The sequence below is a fragment of the Cervus canadensis genome, chromosome 15 (genome assembly GCF_019320065.1).
Source record: "Cervus canadensis isolate Bull #8, Minnesota chromosome 15, ASM1932006v1, whole genome shotgun sequence".
NCBI classification, from domain to species: domain Eukaryota; kingdom Metazoa; phylum Chordata; class Mammalia; order Artiodactyla; family Cervidae; genus Cervus; species Cervus canadensis.
In genome coordinates, this window is record NC_057400.1 from 68,331,721 (window position 1) to 68,353,121 (window position 21,401).

Here is a 21,401-nt window from a genome sequence, read left to right on the forward strand (position 1 = left end):
TATATCATGCAACAAATATCATTCTGAAAATTTTTTAAACATTTAAAAACTTTTAAAAAACTTGTTTCACACTTGGTTGGAATGAATTTCTATCCTCAGACATTTAGTTGCTTTCTCTTTTTGACTGTTACCAAATTCACCATGATGAACTTTCTTGCAGTCAACTCTTTGCACGCATTACTGACCTCAGGCCAATTTCAGGCCACAACCAGTTTTTCTACAACATTCAAGCTAATGGCTTTCATATTTTTGCAGAGTTAAAAAAAAAAAGCACACAGCAAAGAAGAAAAGCAGGAGAGACGTATGTGGCCTGCAAAGCCTAAAGTATTTACTGCCTGGATTTTTATAGAAAATATTTGTCAATCCCTGCATTATGAATTCCCAGAAATGTAATTTTTGAGTCCAAGGGTGTGAACATTTTTGAGGCTTTTACTGCATTCTGCCAAACTGCCCTCCAGAAACACTGAGGTAAGTTATGCTTTTCTCAGCAGTGAGCTTGTTTATTCGCTACACATCCTGTCTCAAGGGTCGGTGGCCCGGATCATTAGCTCTATTCCCTTATTCTCTTGAAGGTGCGTTATAATTCTACATTTTCACTTCTCTTAAAAATACTTTGGCCATTTGCATTTGACTTTCATGATTTAACTAATTTATATTTTGCCCATTTTTAAAAACAAGATATTTATATTTTAAAGATTTTTTTTAAAGATCTTATTAAATGAGGATGTTACTTTCATCTTTCACATATAATGCACATTTTAAAAATATATTTTAATGTAGACCATTTTTTAGGTTTTTATTGAATTTGTTGCAATATTGCTCCTGGGGTTTTTTTTTGGGCCACACCACATGGCATGTGAAATTCTCTGACCAGGGATTGAACCTATGCCTGCTGCAGTGGAAGTGTGGAGTATTAACCCCTGGACTACGGGAAGTCCTGCTTGCTGCTTCTGTTTTATGTTTTGGGGTTTTGGCCACAAGGTATGTGGGATCTTAGCTCCTCAACCAGGGATGGAACCCACAGCCTCTGCATGGAAGGTGAAGACTCAACCATTGGACCACCAGGGAAGTCCCTATATTGTATATTTTGGAGTGATTTTTACTTTTACCTTATGGGTTTCTTTGATGAAAGAAGTTAAAAATTCCATAGTCAGATCTGTCACTTTCCTTTGTAATTTTATCCTTTCACACTTACTTTGAAGTGAAAAGCAATTCACTTATATTTTCTCTTCGCACTTTTTAAGATTTTTTTTCTTTTCACTTTAAAGATTTTTAAAACCTTTAAATCCTGCTCAAACGTAGTGTCAGAATTTTTTAAAAGTATGAACAGGTAAAATAATGTGAGTCCTGGAGTCATACTGCTGAGTTCAGATGTGGTCTCACCACTCTGGGCTTCCCAGGTAGGGCTAGTGGTAAAGAACCTGCTTGCCAAGGCAGGAGACATAAGAGACTTGAGTTCAGTCCCTGGATTGAGAAGATCCCATGGAAGACGGCATGGCAATCCACTCCAGTATTCTTGCCTGGTGAATCCCATGGACAGACAGTCCATAGGGTCCCAAAGAGTTGGACATGACTGAAGCGATTTACCACACATGCATGCTACATAGTTGAGTAAATTGCTTAACCTCTCTAAGTCACAGTTTTGTTGTTTATTAAATTGAGATTAACAGTAATCCTACCATAGGATCGATACAGGAATGAATAGCTATAAAAGACAAGAGCACTTAGCTCGTGCCATTAGCTATTAACACAGCAGCAGAGAATACTCCACGCAAAATAAATAACATGTATAAAGGCACAAAGGAATGAAACAAATTTATGCATTTAGGAAACTAGATGTGGTGTGGTAAAATGGGGTGTCAAGTGTGAGGGGGGCAGGGTTGACAGATTGGAGGGGGAGAGAAGCTTTGCCTAGAAGCTTGCTCTCCATATGACTGAGGAAGTGGGAGCCAATGAAGGCTTTTAAGCAAGCAACCCACTGAGACGTGGGATGTAGGGTGAGCTCTGTGGTAGCAAAGTGGCAAGCGGAATAGATTCAGTTGTAGATGAACACAGCTTTGTCACAAAAACATCCTGCTCCACCCTTCACTCCCCCAGTTCCTCCTCCCTCAGGGCAAATTCTTTGCTCTCACTATTCTGGTATTCGCTTCTTTACTTCCAAATATCATGTTCAAACTATTTCTTGACTTTTTTCCATCATAGATAGAAATGGGACTAGATAACGATAATGATAAATAACAATAACAAAGGAAATGGACCTAAGGAGCCCTAGGGGGATGGATCTAAACAATGAATCTGGAGAGACAGGAATGAATCAGCTGGACTTGCTAGTGAGTGAAAGCCCAGTAATGGGGTGGGAGTGAAAAGGGGTGGGAAGGAGGGGAAGTTGTCTCAGTCAGACATCACAGAAGCAGGCTGGGAGCAGAAAGATGTGTTGTCTGGGAGACTAACCTTTTAAGCATCATTTCCTGGACTGTGACAAGTTCAGCATTACTCCGGGCCCCTGTCTTGGTGGTTTCCCCACTGCTCTGAGGACCAGGTCTTGACAATTCAGGAGGTTTGGGGAAATGGAGATCAGAAAACCTGGTTGCTAGAACACTAAACAGAGCACTGTAATTTCATGCCAGGGAATGAGTATATAGACCGTGGTCTCCAAGGTGGAAGGGCCCAGTGCCTCCTACATGAGCAGCCTCCTGTTTGCTATTTGGGGTCCTGCAGACGTGACCATTTCTTAGGTGTGCCATGAAGTGACATGATGTGTGAAGGGCTTTAGAAGGCCCAGGGTGCTCACTAACCACATCCAGCCTGCTGGGCCGCCGGCCAGACTCCTTCTAATCAAAACTCTGTAGCCCTTTAAAAATGCCTACCCTTCTCCCGGTCACCACTCATTCCAATCTCCACCCACCATTCGAAACCATCCTTAAGGTCTGCTGAATCCCACAGTTTAAAGCGTTTAAGAGAGAAGAGTTTCCTACCCACGGTGTGCTTCCGGTCAAGGTGGCCTTAGGCCCACACCTTGTAAGTCAAGCGCCCAGGAGAGGCTGCGAGGGTTTGCGGAACAGCCCGCACGCTTGACATTTCTAGTGGAACAATGGGACCCCATTGTCACTCGCAGGAAGTCCATCTTCACAGCTGCCAACCCGTTCGTTAAACCCATAATCCTCACCAAAAAAAAAAAAGGACGGAAGAATGGAGGAGGAAGATACTAAAACCGAATTTGTGGGCGATTGCAAGAACAAAACAATAGCCCTGGATTAGGTGACCCTGGAGCCCTTCTCTTCCTGGCACTCGCCTCCCTCTGAATCATCACGCTCCGCTTGTGACGTTGCAGACTCGGGCAGGCAGGCGTGGGATGCCCGCTTCGCCCCGGGAGCCTCGAGGCGTCACCGCGCCTTTCCACGCCGCGGTCCCGGGGGACGCGAGGGGGCGGTGGCTTGGCGGATGCTGCGGTCTGCGATCCCCGGCCGAGCGAGGCCGCGCGCCGCCCGGCTGCGCCTGGCTTTCAGACGACCACCACCGCGCTCCCCGCTCGGCGCCCCGAAGCCGCGCCGGCGGCCGGACGCCCGGCGCCCCTCGCTAGCCTCGCACGCCCGGCCACCTCCTCCTCCGCATTTTCCGCCTCCTCCTCCCCCGCCTCTTCCGTTTCTGGAGGGAAAGGCTGCAGCCTCCTTCTGGGCTCCGCATCCCGGCTTAGGTAATACGTTTTCCTCTTTACGCGCCCCTCGCCCCGGCGCCGCAACCTCCCTTCCTGCTCGGATCTGGGGCTCCCGGCTGGGCGAACAGCACGCAGCCATCGCCTCTCCGCACGGTAGGTGAGTAAATCTGGGTCGGGAGGGCGCCTTGCCTCTCCGCCCGGCCTGTGATGACCTCTGTCCGCTGCAGCGAGCCCGCCGCCCGGCCCGGCCCCCTCGCTGCTGCTACCAGCCGGGCGGAGGAGCTCGCGAGTCCTCCCTCGGTTTCGCAGAAACTGCCCGAAAGAAATAGACGGAAGGAAGAAAGACTGGCAGACAACTTTTTTTTTTTTTTTCTGATCATTAGCATTTTTAAGTCGTAGAAGCTGATCTGACTGTAGCCGAGCGCAGTGGCCCGGGTTCAACAGGTAGATGGCGTAGCTGTCAAGCGCCCCTTCGTTTTGCTTTGAGAGATGCTTCCAAGTGTCCATCGCTGTTGGCTGCCGCTAGTGACCTAAGATGAGGGTAAAATAAACATGAAGGGACTATATTTAGAAGTCTTTGCCTTCTTGCTTTTAATCCCCTGCATTTTGAAAGGCAGTTTTGTGAGATGTGCATAGTTATTTGGTGTGACCGGAGTAGAGGGGGAAATAGTTAACATGGATTTGGCCGAATTCAGTATCTTGTTAAGACACAAAGAGCATGAAAAAAAAAAAAAAACCAAACCCTAGATTATTTATTACATTCATGAAGAATACATAGAAACGATTAGAGTATTGGGGGGATTTTCCGTTTTAAAGCTACTTTTAAAGTGTTGAATAAGCAGAAGTTTGCCCACTATGTGAATGCGTTCACTTCCACAGAACAGTGGATTAAGGCTGTGTGGATAGATCTCTTGAGTGCATCCCACATGTTGAATAAAATCTTTTTTAAACTTTTTTCCTGTGACTTCTAGCTTTAAAAACCAAAGAAGTTGATAAGGATCAGCCCTACTTAGCCTGATAATAGTCTAATGATGAAAATAATCTACTGAACCACTATTGACTGATGACTTAGCTAAGTGACCTAATTTTTTTACCTTTTAAAATAGGGAATATTAGGGGGAGAAAGGTAATAGAAGAGTTCGTTTTTTCAAGGCAGATATTTGTTTGTATTCTTAGAATCTACTTTTAAGCTCTTGTAGATTTTTAAACTACTCTTGAAGTTAGTTCTTAGTCATAGTCATGAAGAAGATTATGTAAAATGCATAAAGTTACAATTTATTTTTTTATAGAATAAGCTACCATTTCTTTTCAAGCTTTTGGACTAAATCACCACTTGGTTGGAAATTGCAGCTTGGACTCATACTATTTAATGTGAAATGTCTTATTATAGATTTAAATTACAGCTATACTTGTGGTAGTTCTGAAAAAAAAAAGATCATGTCTAATTTGAAATATAAGGCCTATTAAACAAAAGCTATACAGTATTCATTATATATTTATTTCTGCTTTTATTTCTGTCTCTAATACCAATTAGAGTATGTCTTAATCCATTTCATTTTGTAGACAAATTGCCTGAGATAATGGTGTTCTATAAAGTGGTTAATAAAACCATGTGTCTTCATTTATTAAGTGTGAGGATGCTATATATATGAAATTTTTCTAGATATGTGTCCTCAATAAATGTCCTTGTTAAAATATTTTGAATCTTAAATTGCTTAAGCATAATTAATTGCTTAAATTAATGAAGCAAATAAAACTCTCTAGATTGATGTTTTTGTTTGGTTTGGAGTTTAGAGATAAAGGGAGAGCGGAGGGTACTTTGTTTCTCATCTCTCATGATTGGTGAGTTGTAGTCCCCAAACTTGTCTAATTTTTAAAATTACCTGAGGACTAGAGGGCACCTGAGAGGAAGGGAGGATAGCATTGGTTTTAAAAGACTTCCAGTTTGCCACCTGGGATTTCCTGAATCAGAATTCCTAAGGGAAAGAAGATACTTAAAATAGGTCAAAATGATAAAAATTTAAAAGGGCAAACCAAAACAAACAAAAAAGGCAAGATTGGAAATCACAGATGGGCAATAACTGTTGCTGATATAATCTATTAGCATTCCTGAAGATAACATGTGCATAGATGGAAGCTGTGGTTTTGCTAATGTGATAATGTCACACATTGAGGAAATCTGAAACTTTTATATTGCTTTTAGTCAAGCCTTCCAGGGTGATTGAATTTAGCAAAAATTTTTACATAGTCAGTCTCTTTTTTGTGGTAGGCAACCTTAATTCAAGTTCTTTAATGTTATAAGAGCATTTTATTAACGGATATTTAGTGCAGGTTACTGTGAAAGTAATCTACAGCAAAATATTGTACCCCATCATTTCTCTTTCATATAACAGCCTTATTTGTTACTGCTTTTGTGTTCCTAATCAGGCAAGACCAGCATGCAAATTTTAGTAACTTATTTATAACTTTTATTAAAATGACCCAACATCATCTAAAAAAAGAAAAAAAAAAAAACTTGGGCATAAAATGTGGTTAATTATATATAAAAATGAATTGACAAAGTAAAATATTAATTATCTACAAAAGAATTCATTCAGATGAATTACCACATGGAAAGTATTTGTTTCTTTCTGTCTCTTCCTTTCGCACTCTCTCAGTTTTTTTTTTTTTTTTTTCCTTTTGGAAAGGTGGAAAAGGGTTCCTTGCTTTCTTGTTTTCATTTTAATCAACTCAGTATTTAAAATCTCTTAATTATCCAAGTTTAAATTAATGTAAGTATTTGCTAACTTTATCAATAGATACTTAAATTTGTCCTTTTCTTTACAGAGTGATGATGGTAGGTTTCCCTTGATACTAATGAGAGCTGTAATAAATAGCAAAGGATTAAATTCAAATGACTAAAGGAAAATGTTACTTAATATGGTTAAGGTAATCCTAATGTACTTAAAATTTTAAAATTATCAATAGTTTCAAAAATAGGATCTTATCTCCCAAGTTCTAGAAAACCCCTCTAGTTAACTCCTTGGAGTTTGCCGGAATGACATATAATCCCATATAATCTCAGTTTGATCTGGGAATCATGAAAGATCTGTTTTTAAAATATGGCTGACTGTAAGCCTCCATGAATAGCAAAAAATGAGGGAAATAGAAACGGAAAAATGAGATCAAGAAGATAAATATTAACCAGCTTAGACAATTACCTGTGGTTTCAGGATTAATAAGAATGCAAGTGCATTTAGTATATTAATGTATTGGAGTAGATTTAATGAACCTTTTATATCTTTTTAGTATTTTGACCTTTTCAAGTAAAAGGTGCTATTTCTTTGTGTTCCTTAAATATCTGTTAAAAATAAACATTCACCTCTACAAAATGGAAGTAGAATGATAAGATATAGGCTGCCAGAAACCCAGTCTGCCGAAATGACACATAATGTGATCTGTGATCTTTGCTTTCTTGCTATAATATTCAGAGAATATATTTTAGGTCATGTAATTTATCACTGCAGAAATAAATAATAATAACCATCTTCTAAAATGTTGTGTTAAGAACTCCTTTGAATCATGTTTCCTCACAGTTATAATCCTAAAATTTACATAATGAATAAACCCTTACAGATTAATCTTAGTGCAATAAAATCCTTTTAAACATGTTTATCTCAATAAACATGATATTGATATCAGGAATTATATCAGTCAGTTAAATCACAGAATTCCCACTGTGTATCATGAGGAAATGAAAAAATTGTGTGTCCTGCTCTCAAGGAATTTAAAACCTATCAGAGAACAGTGTGGCTCAGACGGTAAAGCGTCTGCCTACAATGCAGGAGACCCGGGTTCGACCCCTATTTCGGGAAGATCCCCTGGAGAAGGAAATGGCAGTCCACTCCAGCACTCTTGCCTGGAAAATCCCATGGACCAAGGAATCTGGTGGGCTATAGTCCATGGGGTCACAAAGAGTCAGACACGACTGAGCGACTTCACTTCACTTCAGAGAGAGAACAATTAGAATTGGGGTCAGGGGCTTAGGCCTTCTTCATAAGGTTCACTAACCCAAACCACTGTAACCCAGAAACACAATTTAATTATAAAAACCAGTGTGGGCACTTCCCTGGCAGTCCAATGGTTAAGACTCCTTGCTCCCAATGCAGGGGGTATGAGTTCAATCTCTGGGGTTGGGGAATTAAGATCCTGTATGCCTCACAACACGGCCAAAACAATAAAACTGGTGTGAGTCAGTGTAAAATCAAATACAAGGCAAAGAGCCTAGTGCTCTTATTCAACTTAATTTTCATGACTTCTCCCCAACCTATTTTTTTTTTCATTCAACCAACAATATTTATTATGCCCTTCCTTATTAGGTTGATGATAAACATCAAAAGCTTTTGAAATGTATGTTTTTTTGAACTTGTAATTTTGTGTTTTACTCTTTAAAAATCGTAGTTAAATACATATAACATAAAATTACCATTTTAACCAGTTTCAAGTGTGCATTTCTCTTGCATTAAGTACATTTCCACTGTTATACAACCATCATCACTATCCATCTCTAGAACTTTCCTATCATCCCAAATTGAGACTCTGGATCCATTAAACAATAACTCCCCATTGCCAGCTTCTCCCAGCCCTGGTAACCACCATTCTACTTTCTGTCTCTATGAATTTAACTATTCTGGGTCCCTCATATAAGTGGAATCATACAATACTTGTTCTTTCAAGCCTGGCTTCTTATAATTGGGCTTCCCTGGTAGCTCAGATGGTAAAGCGTCTGCCTACAATGCAGGAGACCCGCATCCCTGGGTCGGGAAGATCCCCTGAAGAAGGAAATGGCAACCCAACCAGTATTCTTGCCTGGAAAATCCCATGGACTGAGGATCCTGGTAGGCTACAGTCCACGGGGTCGCAAAGAGTCAGACATGACTGAGCGACTTCACTTCACTTTTTCTTATAATTAGGATAATATTTCCAAGGTTCATGCATATTGAGGCATGTGCCAGAAAATTTCATTCCTTTTAGGCTGAATAATATTCCCCAACCTCTTTTATCTGGAAAGTGGATAATTAAAAAGTCAGAATATTTGGAACTGGAACAGACCATAAAAATAATTTCCTCCAGTCTCTCTATCCTTTCTTTCTTTTCCTTTTTTGTGTTTACAAAAATGAGGAAAACAAGTCCCTGAGAGCTTACTCATGTGGCTAAGGTTTTACACCTGGTTGGTTAAAGTCCAGGCAGAGCCTAAGAACCAGCTCGCCTGTGGCCTAAACATGGCTATATAGACCATAAAAGCAAGTGTTAAGTGAGTTGGTGCCAAAAGTAAGTGTAGCAAAGTTCAGAAGAAAAGATAAAATGACTAAAAATGTTTCATTCAAAAGGAAATGTTAAAAATGGATTTGAGGATTAATAAGATTAATGATATGCATGGAGAAAGCAACCTCAGATATGCAGATGATACCACTCTAATGGCAGAAAGTGAAGAGGAACTAAAGAGCCTCTTGATGAAGGTGAAAGAGGAGAGTGAATTGCTGACTTAAAGCTCAACATTCAAAAAACTAAGATCATGGCATAAAGTCCCATCACTTCATGGCAAGTAGAAGGGAGAAAAGTGGAAGCAGTGACAGATTTTATTTTCCTGTGCTCCAAAATCACTGTGGATGTTGACTACAGCTATGAAATTAAAAGACCTTACTCCTTGAAAGGAAAGCTATGACAAAGCTAGACAGCAAAGACATCACTTTGCCGATAAAGGTCCATACAGTCAAAGCTACGGTCTTTCCAGTAGTCATGTATGGATGTGAGAGTTGTACCATAAACAAGGCTGGGTGCCAAAGAATTGATGCTTTCACACTGTGGTGCTAGAGAAGAATCTTGAGAGTCCCTTGGACTGCCAGGAGATCAAACCAGTCAATCCTAAAGGAAGTCAACCCTGAATATTCATTGGAAGGACTGATGCTGAAGCTGAAACTCCAATACTTTGGCCACCTGATGTGAAGAGCCAGCTCATTGGGAAAGACCCTGATACTGAGAAAGATTGAAAGCAAAAGGAGAAGGGACTGATAGCAGATGAGACAGTTAGATAGCATCACTAACTCAATGGAAATGAATTTGAGCAATGGAGGACAGAGGAGCGTGGTGTGCTAGTCCATGAGGTTGCAAAAGACTCAGACACAACTTAGCTACTGAAAAACAACAAGATTAATAATAGGATTAACAGCTACCAAACTAATACTCTGCTGGAAAAGATTCTTTTTACAAGCCATTCTTCTTGTGTCTTTTCTTTTTGCCTTGAATTAGGCATTAAATTTAAAAATATTTTATTTTTTCCCACAATTAAGATAGCTACACTGAATCTAATTTCTTTTTTTCTTTTTAATAGTCTATATGATTTCAGGTTTCATTTCTGACAGCTCGGTTGTATGCCAAAAACGTCTTTTAGCATGTAGAAGTTTAAGTGTGTAGTTAGAAGGTAGAAAAGAGCTTATATTTAGTGAAAATGTTTCTAACTCTGGAGGAGAGGATAAAAAGGAGTCACTATCAAATTTAAAAGTATTTCTAAATGGAATATTTTTCTACTTTTCAAATGCATTCTGAGAAGACGTTGAAATCTATATTTCAATGGCAATGTTATGCTAATGTGGAATACTTATTATGTAGATCTACTTGCTTTCTTTCCAGCACTTGATTTTTGTTACAAAAAAAGTCAATATAGTTGACCCTTAGCCAACCAAGGCAGTTGCAGTAGCTAATAGCCTTTCCCTGTTCTGCTTCTGAATACCCAGTGAGAGACATCGCTGATGGTTGAACCTGGTGTTTCCTTAAATTGTCGAATAAAAATAGCTGAGTGACATTCCCTCTCCTCAACCCAGATCTCCTGGATCAATATCTCCAGGGGAAGTCTAAAACTGTATTTTTAATGAATGTTTCAGTTAATTCTTGATCTTACTCATTTGGAAAACACAAGCTCCCACTTAAAAGCTACCCGAATAACATTTGAGGATAGAGGCTATCTTTGTGATCTATTGCTTTGAGCCACATCAGTGAGCAAAAATGTGGACTAATGTGGTCCAAGAGCAGCCTCAGTAGGGCTAGGGTGAGGTAGACTGATCAGCCCAGAAACAGGCCTGTATGTCAACACTGTTTGAAGAATGGGAAGAGGGAGGGAGAACTGTGAAGGTTAAATAGATGGATTTACATATCCCCAGTTAATGTCTTCACTAACGAAGCCAAATTAAACTTACCATTTTGGGCCCTTTAATCAGTGAAATTAATCAAGATAGGTCACTGCCAGATGACAGAGCAGGATATCAGATTCTTCTTTGGTGCTCAGAAATGTAGTTCAGTTGCTAATCATCCAGATACAGCTTTGGTTTGCTTTTGTAAATGAATATAGGATGTACGTAGTGGTGGTGGTGGTTTAGTCGCTAAGTTGTGTCAGACTCTTGCAACCCCATGGACCTTCTCTGTCTGTGGAATTCTCCAGGCAAGAATACTGGAGTGGTTTGCCATTCCCTTCTCCAGTGGATCTTCCTGACCCAGGGATCAAACCCTGGTCTCCTGGGTTGCAGGCAGATTCTTTACTGACTAAGCTACCAGGGAAGCCCTGATTATATGTAGGCTTTGATGTAAATAAATATGGGCCCATGTGCCTAATGGCACCTGTGGAATGTCCCTTGGGTATAAAACCGAGTGTAATAAACAATATGACAAAGATGAATTTTGTGTTTACAAAGCTAAGAGGAAATTCATAAGCCAATGTTTATTGAGTGCCTCTGAGGTATGCGCTCAGAGTAATAAGAAACCACACACATTTAAATCTGCCAGACAGAGCACAAGGAAGCAAACCAGTGTACAGTGTGTTGGAGGGCTGGGAAAGAGATTTGGCCTGCCCGCATTCTCCCATGGCCCTGGTACAAAAGATGGAGGGTCAGGCGTGGCTCCTGGAGGAGCCAGCTGTCCCGCGGACTCTCCTCTCTCTCTGTACACACATACCCTTTTAAAAACTTTTGTTCAATTAGAAATACATGCAGAAAAGTATACAAGGCCTAAGTGTGTAGCCTGATGCGTCTACACAAAGTCAATCTGCTCACATAAACATCACTCAAATCCAGAATGTTCCCAATGCCTAAAGGCCCCATCATTTACCCCCGTCAGTAAGTAATCCCTCCTCCTTCTCCAAGGGTAACCCCCACTGCAACTTCTAACACCATAAGTTAGTTTTGCCTTCTCTTGAACATCAACTAAATTAAATTGCTCAGTGTATTTTTTTTGGTGTCTGACTTCTTTCACTCAGCAGTGTGCCTTTGTGAAATGAATCCATGTTATTGCCCAAAGTAGTAATTCAGTAATTCTCACTGCTGTGTAGTATTTTCTTCTGTAAGTCTGCCTCAGTTTACTTCATTTTATTGTTCATGGTCACTTGGGTTATTTCTAGTGTTCAGTTCAATTCAGTTCAGCTGCTCAGTCGTGTCTGACTCTTTGCAACCCCATGGACTGCAGCATGCCAGGCTTCCCAGTCCATCACCAACTCACGGAGTTTACTCAAAACTCATGTCTACTGAGTCAGTGATGCCACCCATCCAACCATCTCATCCTCTGTCGTCTCCTTCTCCTCCCACCTTCAATCTTTCCCAGCATCAGGGCCTTTTCCAGTAAGTCAGTTCTTCGCATCAGGTGGCCAAAGTATTGGAGTTTCAGCTTCAACATCAGTCCCTCCAATGAACACCTAGGACTGATCTCCTTTAGGATGGACTGGTTGGATCTCCTTGCAGTCCAAGAGACTCTCAAGAGTCTTCTCCAACACCACAGTTCAAAAGCATCAGTTCTTCGGTGCTCAGCTTTCTTTATATTCCAACTCTCACATCCATACATGACCACTGGAAAAACCATAGCCTTGATTAGACAGACCTTTGTTGACAAAGTAATATCTCTGCTTTTTAATATGCTGTCTAGGTTGGTCATAACTTTCCTTCCAAGGAGTAAGCGTCTTTTAATTTCATGGCTGCAATCACCATCTGCAGGGGAGGCTACTGTTAGCAAATTGCACATTTGCCATCATCAGTTGATCCAGTTGAGCCCCTCTATGTGGGCCCACTTCTGTACACCATCCTTTCTGCTAGGGCAGCTTCCATTCTTTAAACTACTCCCTGAAGCAGCCCTAAGCTGGAAGGGGATCAGGAACAAAGTCTCTGTTCCCCCTACAAGAGCAATGTGAGCTAAATAGAGTTTTGGCCAGCCTCAGCATGTGCCCACCCGGGGTGAGTCCTGGACAGCTGCACCCCGTGAGAGGTCACCAAAAACACTTGTAGTAAAACACCCAGGTATTTCATGGAAGTTGAGCTGTTTTCCCCAACAGCAGTAGCAGTCAGTCAGGGCCACCACACAGTCATTTCAAATTGCCAGTCCTCCAGGGATGAATGAAAGAGTGAATTCAAGTTATGAATGGTGCGAATGGGGTGGAATTGTCTAATGGGCAAGAATGTGGGCTCTATAAAAGGAGTGGATTATCTGCAGGAAGAAATGACTGTCAACAGAAATGCTCTGACCTACTTGCCTATTCATTAGTGAGCACTTCTGTTTTGTTGATGCCCTTATCTATTTTGTCACACTTCTGTCATCACGAACAACACAAGGGCATGGCCAGCTTCAGCTACAACCAGGCTCCTCACACAAGAACAGACACCGTTGGCCTTAGAATCTCTATAGATTTCCTGACAAGATAACCCCTTGACAGAATAATGACCCTCCTGAGCTATCTGTAGATAGCCTACCATGAAGCCAGAGCAGTCTTCAGCATCCAGGAGCCAAGGTTTCTACCCAGACGCCCAGAAACCGAAGCAATCAGATCTGGCCTTCATAAAGGAACTTTTTTCTGGGTCATTCGAATAATAACAAGTAGATTCCAGCCTTTGGGATTTAATAGAGTAGTAAATTTTCAGAAAAGATTTCAGTGACCCATACAAAGCTGCCAATCTCGTATTTTTCAAGTAGGGACTGTGGCTGTGAGTTCTGTGAAACTGTATTTAATAGTCATTGCTGTCATTTGTTATGGGCTTCCCAGTTGGCGCTAGTGGTGAAGAGCCCGCCTGCCAGTGTGGGAGACTTAGAGACACGCATTTGACCCCTGGGCTGGGAAGATGGTCTCCACTACGTGTGAGGCTCTGTGCTTGATCTCCTTTAAGCATGTGTGGTTTCTTATGACTCCGGGAGCATGTCCCGCAAGAGAAGTATTGTCTCCATACGGCAGATGAAGAAAGAGGGTGGCTAAATTACCTAATGCCACACAGCTAATTGATGGCAGAGCCCTGGTTTGCAACCCAGGTTTGTCTGATTCCAAAGCCTGTGTCTTTCCCATTATACTGATTATCTCATCTGAACTATGGGTATATTATTCAGATATGATTTTTAAATATCTGGTCAGAAATTAACACTGAGGTTTGTCTTTGTAGAGAGATTTGGGCGTCCATGAAGAATCTTAAGATTTTTTTTTTCCTTTCTAATTGACCTACTTCAGTTTATTCAGCGTTTCTCTAATGTGAAAATCCCATAGAAACTAAAGAGACTTTCTATGTGGCATTGTGACATGATCTTATGTAAACATGTAGATATACATTTGGTCTGGGGTAGTGAAGAATATAACTTCTTTAAACCTGTTCTGCTCAAATGTGACTTGAAATGGTTGTCACAAAATAAAGCTTATGAGTATTTCAGTGTTCATTGACCATTAATGATTTCGCTGTAAAAGTGAGTGGCTTCTAGTGGGAAAGACTGTCTCACAGAATTAAAGTTATTGACCACATAAACAGGAAAAAGAACCCTGCCCCACTTCTCTGGCCAGAAAACAGAAGACAAAGGAATAGATTGGGATGGTATTTGCTGAGATTATCAAGGTCTCTTTGGGCTGAATCTTATTCCTCTAAATTCGTATGTTGAAGCCCTATCTTCCCCATACCTCATAGTGTGACTGTATTTGGAGGAAGGGCCTTTAGCTTAGCTCAGTAAAGGTTAAGTGAGGTCGCATGGGTGGGCCCTAATTCAGTCTGACTAGAGTCTTTATAAAGAGACTGAGAGACACCTGGGGATGCTCATCTACAGAGGAAAGGCCATCTGCAAGTCACGGAGAGAGGCTTCCGGAGAAACCAACCCTGCCCGTCTTGGACTTCCAGTCTCCAGAACTGTGAGAAAATAAATTTGTTGTTTAAGCCACCCAGTCTGTGGCACCTACTTAGGGTAGCCCTAGCCAACAAGTGCTTGAGGAATTAGATGTTTCGGCATAAGCGGACACCCCCACCCCACCCCTCATGTCAAGATAGCCAGCTAAGAGAGACCTCAGTAGAACATAGAAGGGCTTTTACTGTCCAGCAAAGATGGTTTACATTGAGACTGAGGATCAGCTAGAGAAAAGATTTTCCTGAGAGAAGAGAGGAAATGAGTATCAAAGCGTGATTTTTTTTTAACAGACTACTGACAGCTATCAGGTAGGTATGCGTGTTTCTCTGCTTTTTGCTATATAAAGCACCTTATAATAATAGTCTAGTGATTATTTATCCCGTGATTGCTCATTTCTTCCCTTAGTTAACAGCTAACACTTTATGAAAGGATTTTATTGGCTAGAGCACTGGCTTACAGTGTGGGTTTCTACCAGTTTACTTGGGCTTGAATCTTGTCCTAGCCACTTCCCACCTGTGTGATTTTGGGCGAATTGCTTCACCCTCTTGTGCCTCAGTTTCTTCATCAGTTAAAATAGAGATAATAGTATTTTCTTTGTAGGGTTGTGTGAGAATTAGAGTTAACGCATGTAAAGTGCCTAGAAGGATGCCTGCCATAAAGTAAGCACCTAATGCTATTGGCTGTTATTATTTTAGCTTGGGTCTTTCTCTGTGCATGGATAACTGGTAGCACATGGTTCCACCAAGATACCTCAGCCCCGCTGAAATTACCAGTGTAGTATTAAGGAAGAATGAACAGCCTTAAGAACAGCAGCTATTACATCTCAGTGTTCAGCATCATCTAGGAAGCCGACATACAAATTCCTGGGCCCTGTCTCCAGAGATTCTGACTCGCTAACTTGGGATGGAACCAAGAAATCTGTCTTATAGTAGACACCTTAAGTACTTCTAACATGTGGTTCTCAGAACACCCATTAACCACTAATCCCAGGGAATTTCTTCTATATTCAAGGCTATTAAATTATGGTAAATGCAATTACTTACTTATCATGAGTCTATAATAATTTTCACTTAAAGTATTTGAAATGTTTCGATAAAGCTAATTTAGGTCAGTCATGAGTATATAAACTTCCTTTTTAAAATCATCTAAATGAATTTCCATAAGTGTTAATATGAGCTGTTAAGAAGCTCGAAGAAATTCTGTATTGGATGTACAATTCAGTTTCTTTTAAGACAGTTTCTCTCAAGCTGAGTCCTTCAAAGTGAGGGCACGTTGTCCAGTACGCCCTGAGTGCTGCGGCCTGAAGAGCGAACTGAGTTGAGGACAGAGAGAGACCCGGAAGCAGTTAACGGAGCACAGAGGACGGGGCCTCGTTCGTCTGGACGAAACAGTCCAGTCAGCCAGAAAGCGGCCCGCTAGCTATGCAAATTAATTAGGAAGTCTTGCGTGTAGATGATGATAGCTGGGAGAGATTTTTTTTTTAAGGGGGCTAGGACCCTGGAGCTAAAGACGTTCTGGGGGTGGCTTACAGAAAGCCTTGTACTGAGCTGAAACTGGGTGTTCAGCCTGGAGCTTGATAAGATACCAGTGTTTCCAGGTTGAGAAGAAAGGGTGGTTAAGGTTGAGCGCTGGGCTAACTTTGGAACTGAAAAACCTGATTTACTGTGTTATGATGAATTCTGAAAATCTGTGCCACTGTTAATTATGGGGCTGAAGTTTAGAGCTGAATTTTTTCCCCCATTGGTCAAGTTGCTCCGCTCAGGTGACGTGAGAATACTCATTATTGAGCAAACAAAGATCAGGTTCAAAGGGGAGAAATACCAGATCTCTCAGCTGCTGTATAGAAGCTTATCAGGACTAGGTTGGTGAGTTTTCTGTGTGAGACAAGCGTGGTGGTGGTGCTTGGAGCTTGTAACCTGTGTAACTCACCTGAGTTCTGAGGACATCATGGGGGAGATTTTTGGTTATTCAGCAGTGTGGTGGTACGGTGTTTGTTTTTAAAAAGCTAATCGGTTTTAACAAAGTGGACTAAAATAGACAATACTGGTATTTTTTAATAATATGCATGGGATGGAAGCTTTTATTTCTTTTGGCTGCACTGTGTGGCTTGTGGAATTTTTGTTCCCTGACCAGGGATTGAACCTGGGCCCTCAGCAGTGAGAGTATGGAGTCCTAATCTCTGGACCACCAGGGAATTCCCCACTGGTATTAATCTAGGGGTAAAGAATCTGCCTGCCAATGCAGGAGACATAAGAGATGTGGGTTCAATCCTGGGTAAGGAAGATCTCATAGTGGAGGAAATGGCAGCCCACTCCAGTATTCTTGCCTGGGAAATCCCATGGACAGAGGAGCGTGGTGGGCTACATTACAGTTCATGGGGTCTTAAAGGGTCAGACATGACTGAGCACACACATGCACACACACACTGATTGTTAATCTAGAAAGTTTTCAAATTGGACTCCTTAAAATCTTCATGCTGTTTTTAAGATAAAAAGTTACTTAGATACTATTAGTTCATTGATTCTTTTCCCTTATAATAATTATATAATGCATACTAAGAAATCAAAATTATTGAATTTATATACTTGGGACTTATGTATTCTACTGATATATATGTATCCATGCATGTATATATTATATAAAACTTATAATTAATAGCATATAGATGCTATAAGTTATTTCTAAGTCAAGATGGCTCAGCTATATTAATATAATTATTTTTCTTAATGTTGAGGTTTGTCAACCAAAGTGATTTTTTTTTTAATGTATTTATGCCTTGGGGGAAAAAGCCATTTAAGTAGGCAGGTGGTGTTGTTTAATTTTTAACTCTATCATCTCTGTTATCTGAATTTGTGTTGTTGCCATAGCACCACATTGTTTGGACAGTTATCTTTAGGAATTGAGGAATTCTTTTCCTTTGTGCTTAATTGTCCCAAAGCATTTTAACATATCACTTATTATTATAAAAACAGTATATATTTACTGTAGAATATTTGATAATTACAGAAAAGCATGAGAAAAATCCTCCACAATTCTAGTACACAGTGATAACCACAGTGATAAACATTTAACTACCATTAGAACATCATCTAGTCTTTTAAACTCTCTCTCCATATGTATAAACAGAGTGTATGTGTGTATTAAACACAAATTAGGAGCATACTGTGATACTGTATCTATTTAACATTATAGCATTTTAACATATTCCTATTAAATTTCTTCAAAAATATTATTTAATAACTATATAATAGTTTATCTACATTTCACCAGGATTTAAGATTTTTTTAACTTTTTGCTACAGTCAATAATACTAATCCCTCTTGTGCAGAAATATTTAAAATATTAAAGTTATAAACATAAACATAACTTTCTTAATTCAAAATAAAGCCAACTGGAATTAGCGGCTAAAGGCACCTCTAGGGATTGTGATCCATTTTTCTCAAATTTTCCTCTACAGACCCACATTTTTACGTGCCCATTAGCAGAATATCAGCCCCTGTTTCACCACACCTGCAAGAATGACTGTTAACTTTAGAAACAGTTTTGCCCATTTAATAGTGAAGTGGGCTGTCTCATTGTTTTATTCACTTTGCATTTATTACTATTGAGGTTGGACATATTTTCTTACGATGGTTGGCCCATTATCTTAAGAAAATAGCATATGATTTTTAAAGCAGACTTGCCTAAGACAACACAGCTATAACAGTTCACAGTTAACTCCATTGCATTGACATCTTCACTGTTGTACTAATTGTCAGCCTCCCACAGTCCATTAAAGGATTTTTTTTTAAGAAGTAAAGTATTCGTTAGGATAATAAAGAAAGTGAGCTTCTGTGTACGAGGGAGTCAGAGCCCTGCCGGTTAGTCTTATGTAACCTAAACAAGTTGCTTAACTTCTCTAAGCTGCAGTTTCCTTGACTGTAAATAAGGCTGATAATCCTCACAATAATTCTCATAATAATGAGATAGGAATTATTAAAGCATTCAATAAAATGCAGCTACTATTCAAACAGAGAAATGTTTCTCTGCTATTTACCCAATAGGTATGTCAAGGCACTGTAGCATGCCTCTTAGAAGCCAGAACTTTTCAAATCCCAACAAGTTGCATGTTTTACTTCATTTTATTATTTAAATTTGCTGTCAGCAGCACAGCTAGTGGGACATTTTTAATAGAAAAAAGCGGGGGGGGGGGTTGGTACATCACCTGGGCTGCTAGCTCAAGTGTGTGATCTCAAGAGTCTTGCAGGACACTGAGGTGTCGGCCGGTGTGGTGCTTGGTACTTTAGAAAGTTGCTCTAGACTGATAGGATAAACCCACTTTCCCTTCTTCCTTCTTCCCCCAAAGGGTGAAAGAAAGAGCACTCCTTTAATAATGTTGCCAAGCTCATGTGCTCATTCCAAGGTCATTGCATGAGCTTGGCTTTTCCTTTCAACATTGTGCTCCTGTATCCACCTGCCTGTTGGTCTAGAGTTTGGTAAATACAGTGTAGATTCTCATTTAGAGACTTTCTTTCACCGAGAAATCTCTTCTTTGCCTAGTGGATTTGAGAGGATAAATATGTTGATCTTGAAAGATAAGTTTCAAGTTTTAGATGAAGCTTCCACCTGAGGTTGTGAGTGTGATCTCTACTAGCCACTCAGCCGTGCTGACAGGTTGACTCACTCTCTGAACTGCTTTCTGTTTCACATTCTTGTATTTTCCCAGCTGACAGCTCAGCGGGTGGGTGCCTATTCCACCAGCTGCTGCAACCAAACAGCCAGGTTCAGAAATGTCAGATATCCTCCAAGAGCTGCTCCGAGTCTCTGAGAAAGCTGCCAACATTGCCCGGGCGTGCAGGCAGCAGGAAGCCCTCTTCCAGCTGCTGATAGAAGAAAAGAAAGAGGGAGAAAAGAACAAGAAGTTTGCAGTTGATTTCAAGACCCTGGCTGATGTGCTGGTACAGGAAGTTATCAAAGGGAATATGGAGAACAAGGTAAGGAATGTCACAGCCAAGGTAATTGCAAATTATTTACCCCTGTGGTTTCCCCCCATGAAATAGCTCACCTCCTCCTCCCCACCACCCGCCCCCCAGCACCATGGATTCTAATAAACAACTAGGTTTTCCCCCCTTATTTTGACTGCAATATTACTAAAATGTATGTTACAGGAAAAACATAAATGTTTCCTCCTAATTCTATCACTAGAGAAAACCACAACTGTTTTTGCTAAATGTTAGAATGTTTTCCTTCTGTGTGTGCATGGCAGGTTTAACTTAACTCCAAAGAAATGAGAACATACTATTTTATATCTCTTTTTTTTTTTAACTTGAGAATATTAAGTCCCACCTTTTGACATAGTCATTTACCTAATGGTTGCCTCAGTGATAGCCTCATAGGGTTCTGGAGACTTAAAGTCTCCCTTTATTTTAGTAGGAAAACATTGTTTGTAACTAACAATGATTGTAATTCTAGGTCTTTTAAGCTGACTAGGGTAAATAAACTATATTCATAAGCAGTTATAGCAAACAATAACATTATCAGGCACTTGTAAATGCTTACTGTGAGCCAAGTACTTATCTAAGGGCTTTAAATATATTAGTTTAACTCATAACAATTTTATGAGAACTATTTCAATGTAATGGAAGAGAAAAGGGAGACACAGAGGTTAGATAACCTGCCTAGGGTCACACAGCAAATGAACGGTAGAGCTGGTTTTTTAACATGGGCTGACCAACTCCAGAGTCTGTGCTGTTTGTGATACCATATTACCTTTTATATAATAATCTAATTACTTTTCTTTTAGATTTGGGAGGATAGAATTTTATGTCAGAAAGCCCTACAAAATACTGGAATTCTTTCTATGAAATTCTCAAAATGTTAGGAATTGTTTAGAATCATTTAAGTGAGTCCTTGACCACAGGTAGGAAGAGAGAATAAATGACCCCTTGAAATTTCTACAGACTGTTTTCTTTTTCATGCCCTATACAATCTGGATCCAGTGGAAGGAAATTTATTTTTGTTACTGATCCAGAGAGCTGGGTGGAAGGGATGGTTGAGCAACTAGATTAGAAATGTAAGTTTTGTGGGCTAATATCTGCCTCAGAGCGTTCTAACAAGTTCAGGCAATTGTTTATTCATGAAGTATCTGCCAGGATTTATGAATACATAAATGATATTCACTTTTGGTATGTATAAAATATCGTGACTCTTACGTACTATAGCCTCAGAAAGGGTCTCTAGGCAAATTGGGAGACTGGAGCTTCAGCCTTTGATGACTTGATCAATAGGTTCAGTGCCAGTATGTGTTGACTTGCATTGTTCTTCCAAATAGTTAAAAATAACAAGTAGCTGTGGGCACTGTTATATCTATTGGCCATCTGTGAATAACTGAGCTCAAATATTTGAAGCATTTCCTTGCTTTTATTGCCTGAGAATTGTACTCATACCATAATTCAGCACATATTTTGAGAGAAATTATCTTTACTACAGAGAAAATCAGAAGCAAAATGTGTCTGAAAGCTTCCTGGTCATACAGAGATGAGAGAAGTTTCCCATTCAGCTTGTTTCTTTTTGTTTGTTTTTTCATTCCATCAAAATATTGATGCAT

The 21,401-nt window shown here is 40.2% G+C and overlaps 1 protein-coding gene and 1 non-coding gene across 5 annotated transcripts in view; one reads left to right on the forward strand and one right to left on the reverse strand.

The window, feature by feature from the left end:
- The first annotated feature begins 444 nt into the window (after positions 1–444).
- INPP1 (inositol polyphosphate-1-phosphatase) overlaps positions 445–21,401 on the forward strand; it is a 29,423-nt gene continuing 8,466 nt past the window's right edge. Inside the window, exons 1-2 of one of the 4 annotated variants that reach the window (XM_043488254.1) lie at positions 445–468; positions 19,521–19,788. In XM_043488254.1, coding sequence (XP_043344189.1) covers positions 19,585–19,788 — 204 coding nt within the window. In that variant the 5' untranslated portion in view covers positions 445–468; positions 19,521–19,584. Of the gene's footprint in view, positions 469–3,438; positions 3,813–19,520; positions 19,789–21,401 lie in introns of those variants that run through there. The other 3 variants (XM_043488252.1, XM_043488253.1, XM_043488255.1) reach the window with 3 other exon arrangements.
- Positions 16,937–17,009, reverse strand: TRNAE-CUC. The gene has a single exon. It is a non-coding gene; the product is annotated as a tRNA-Glu (tRNA).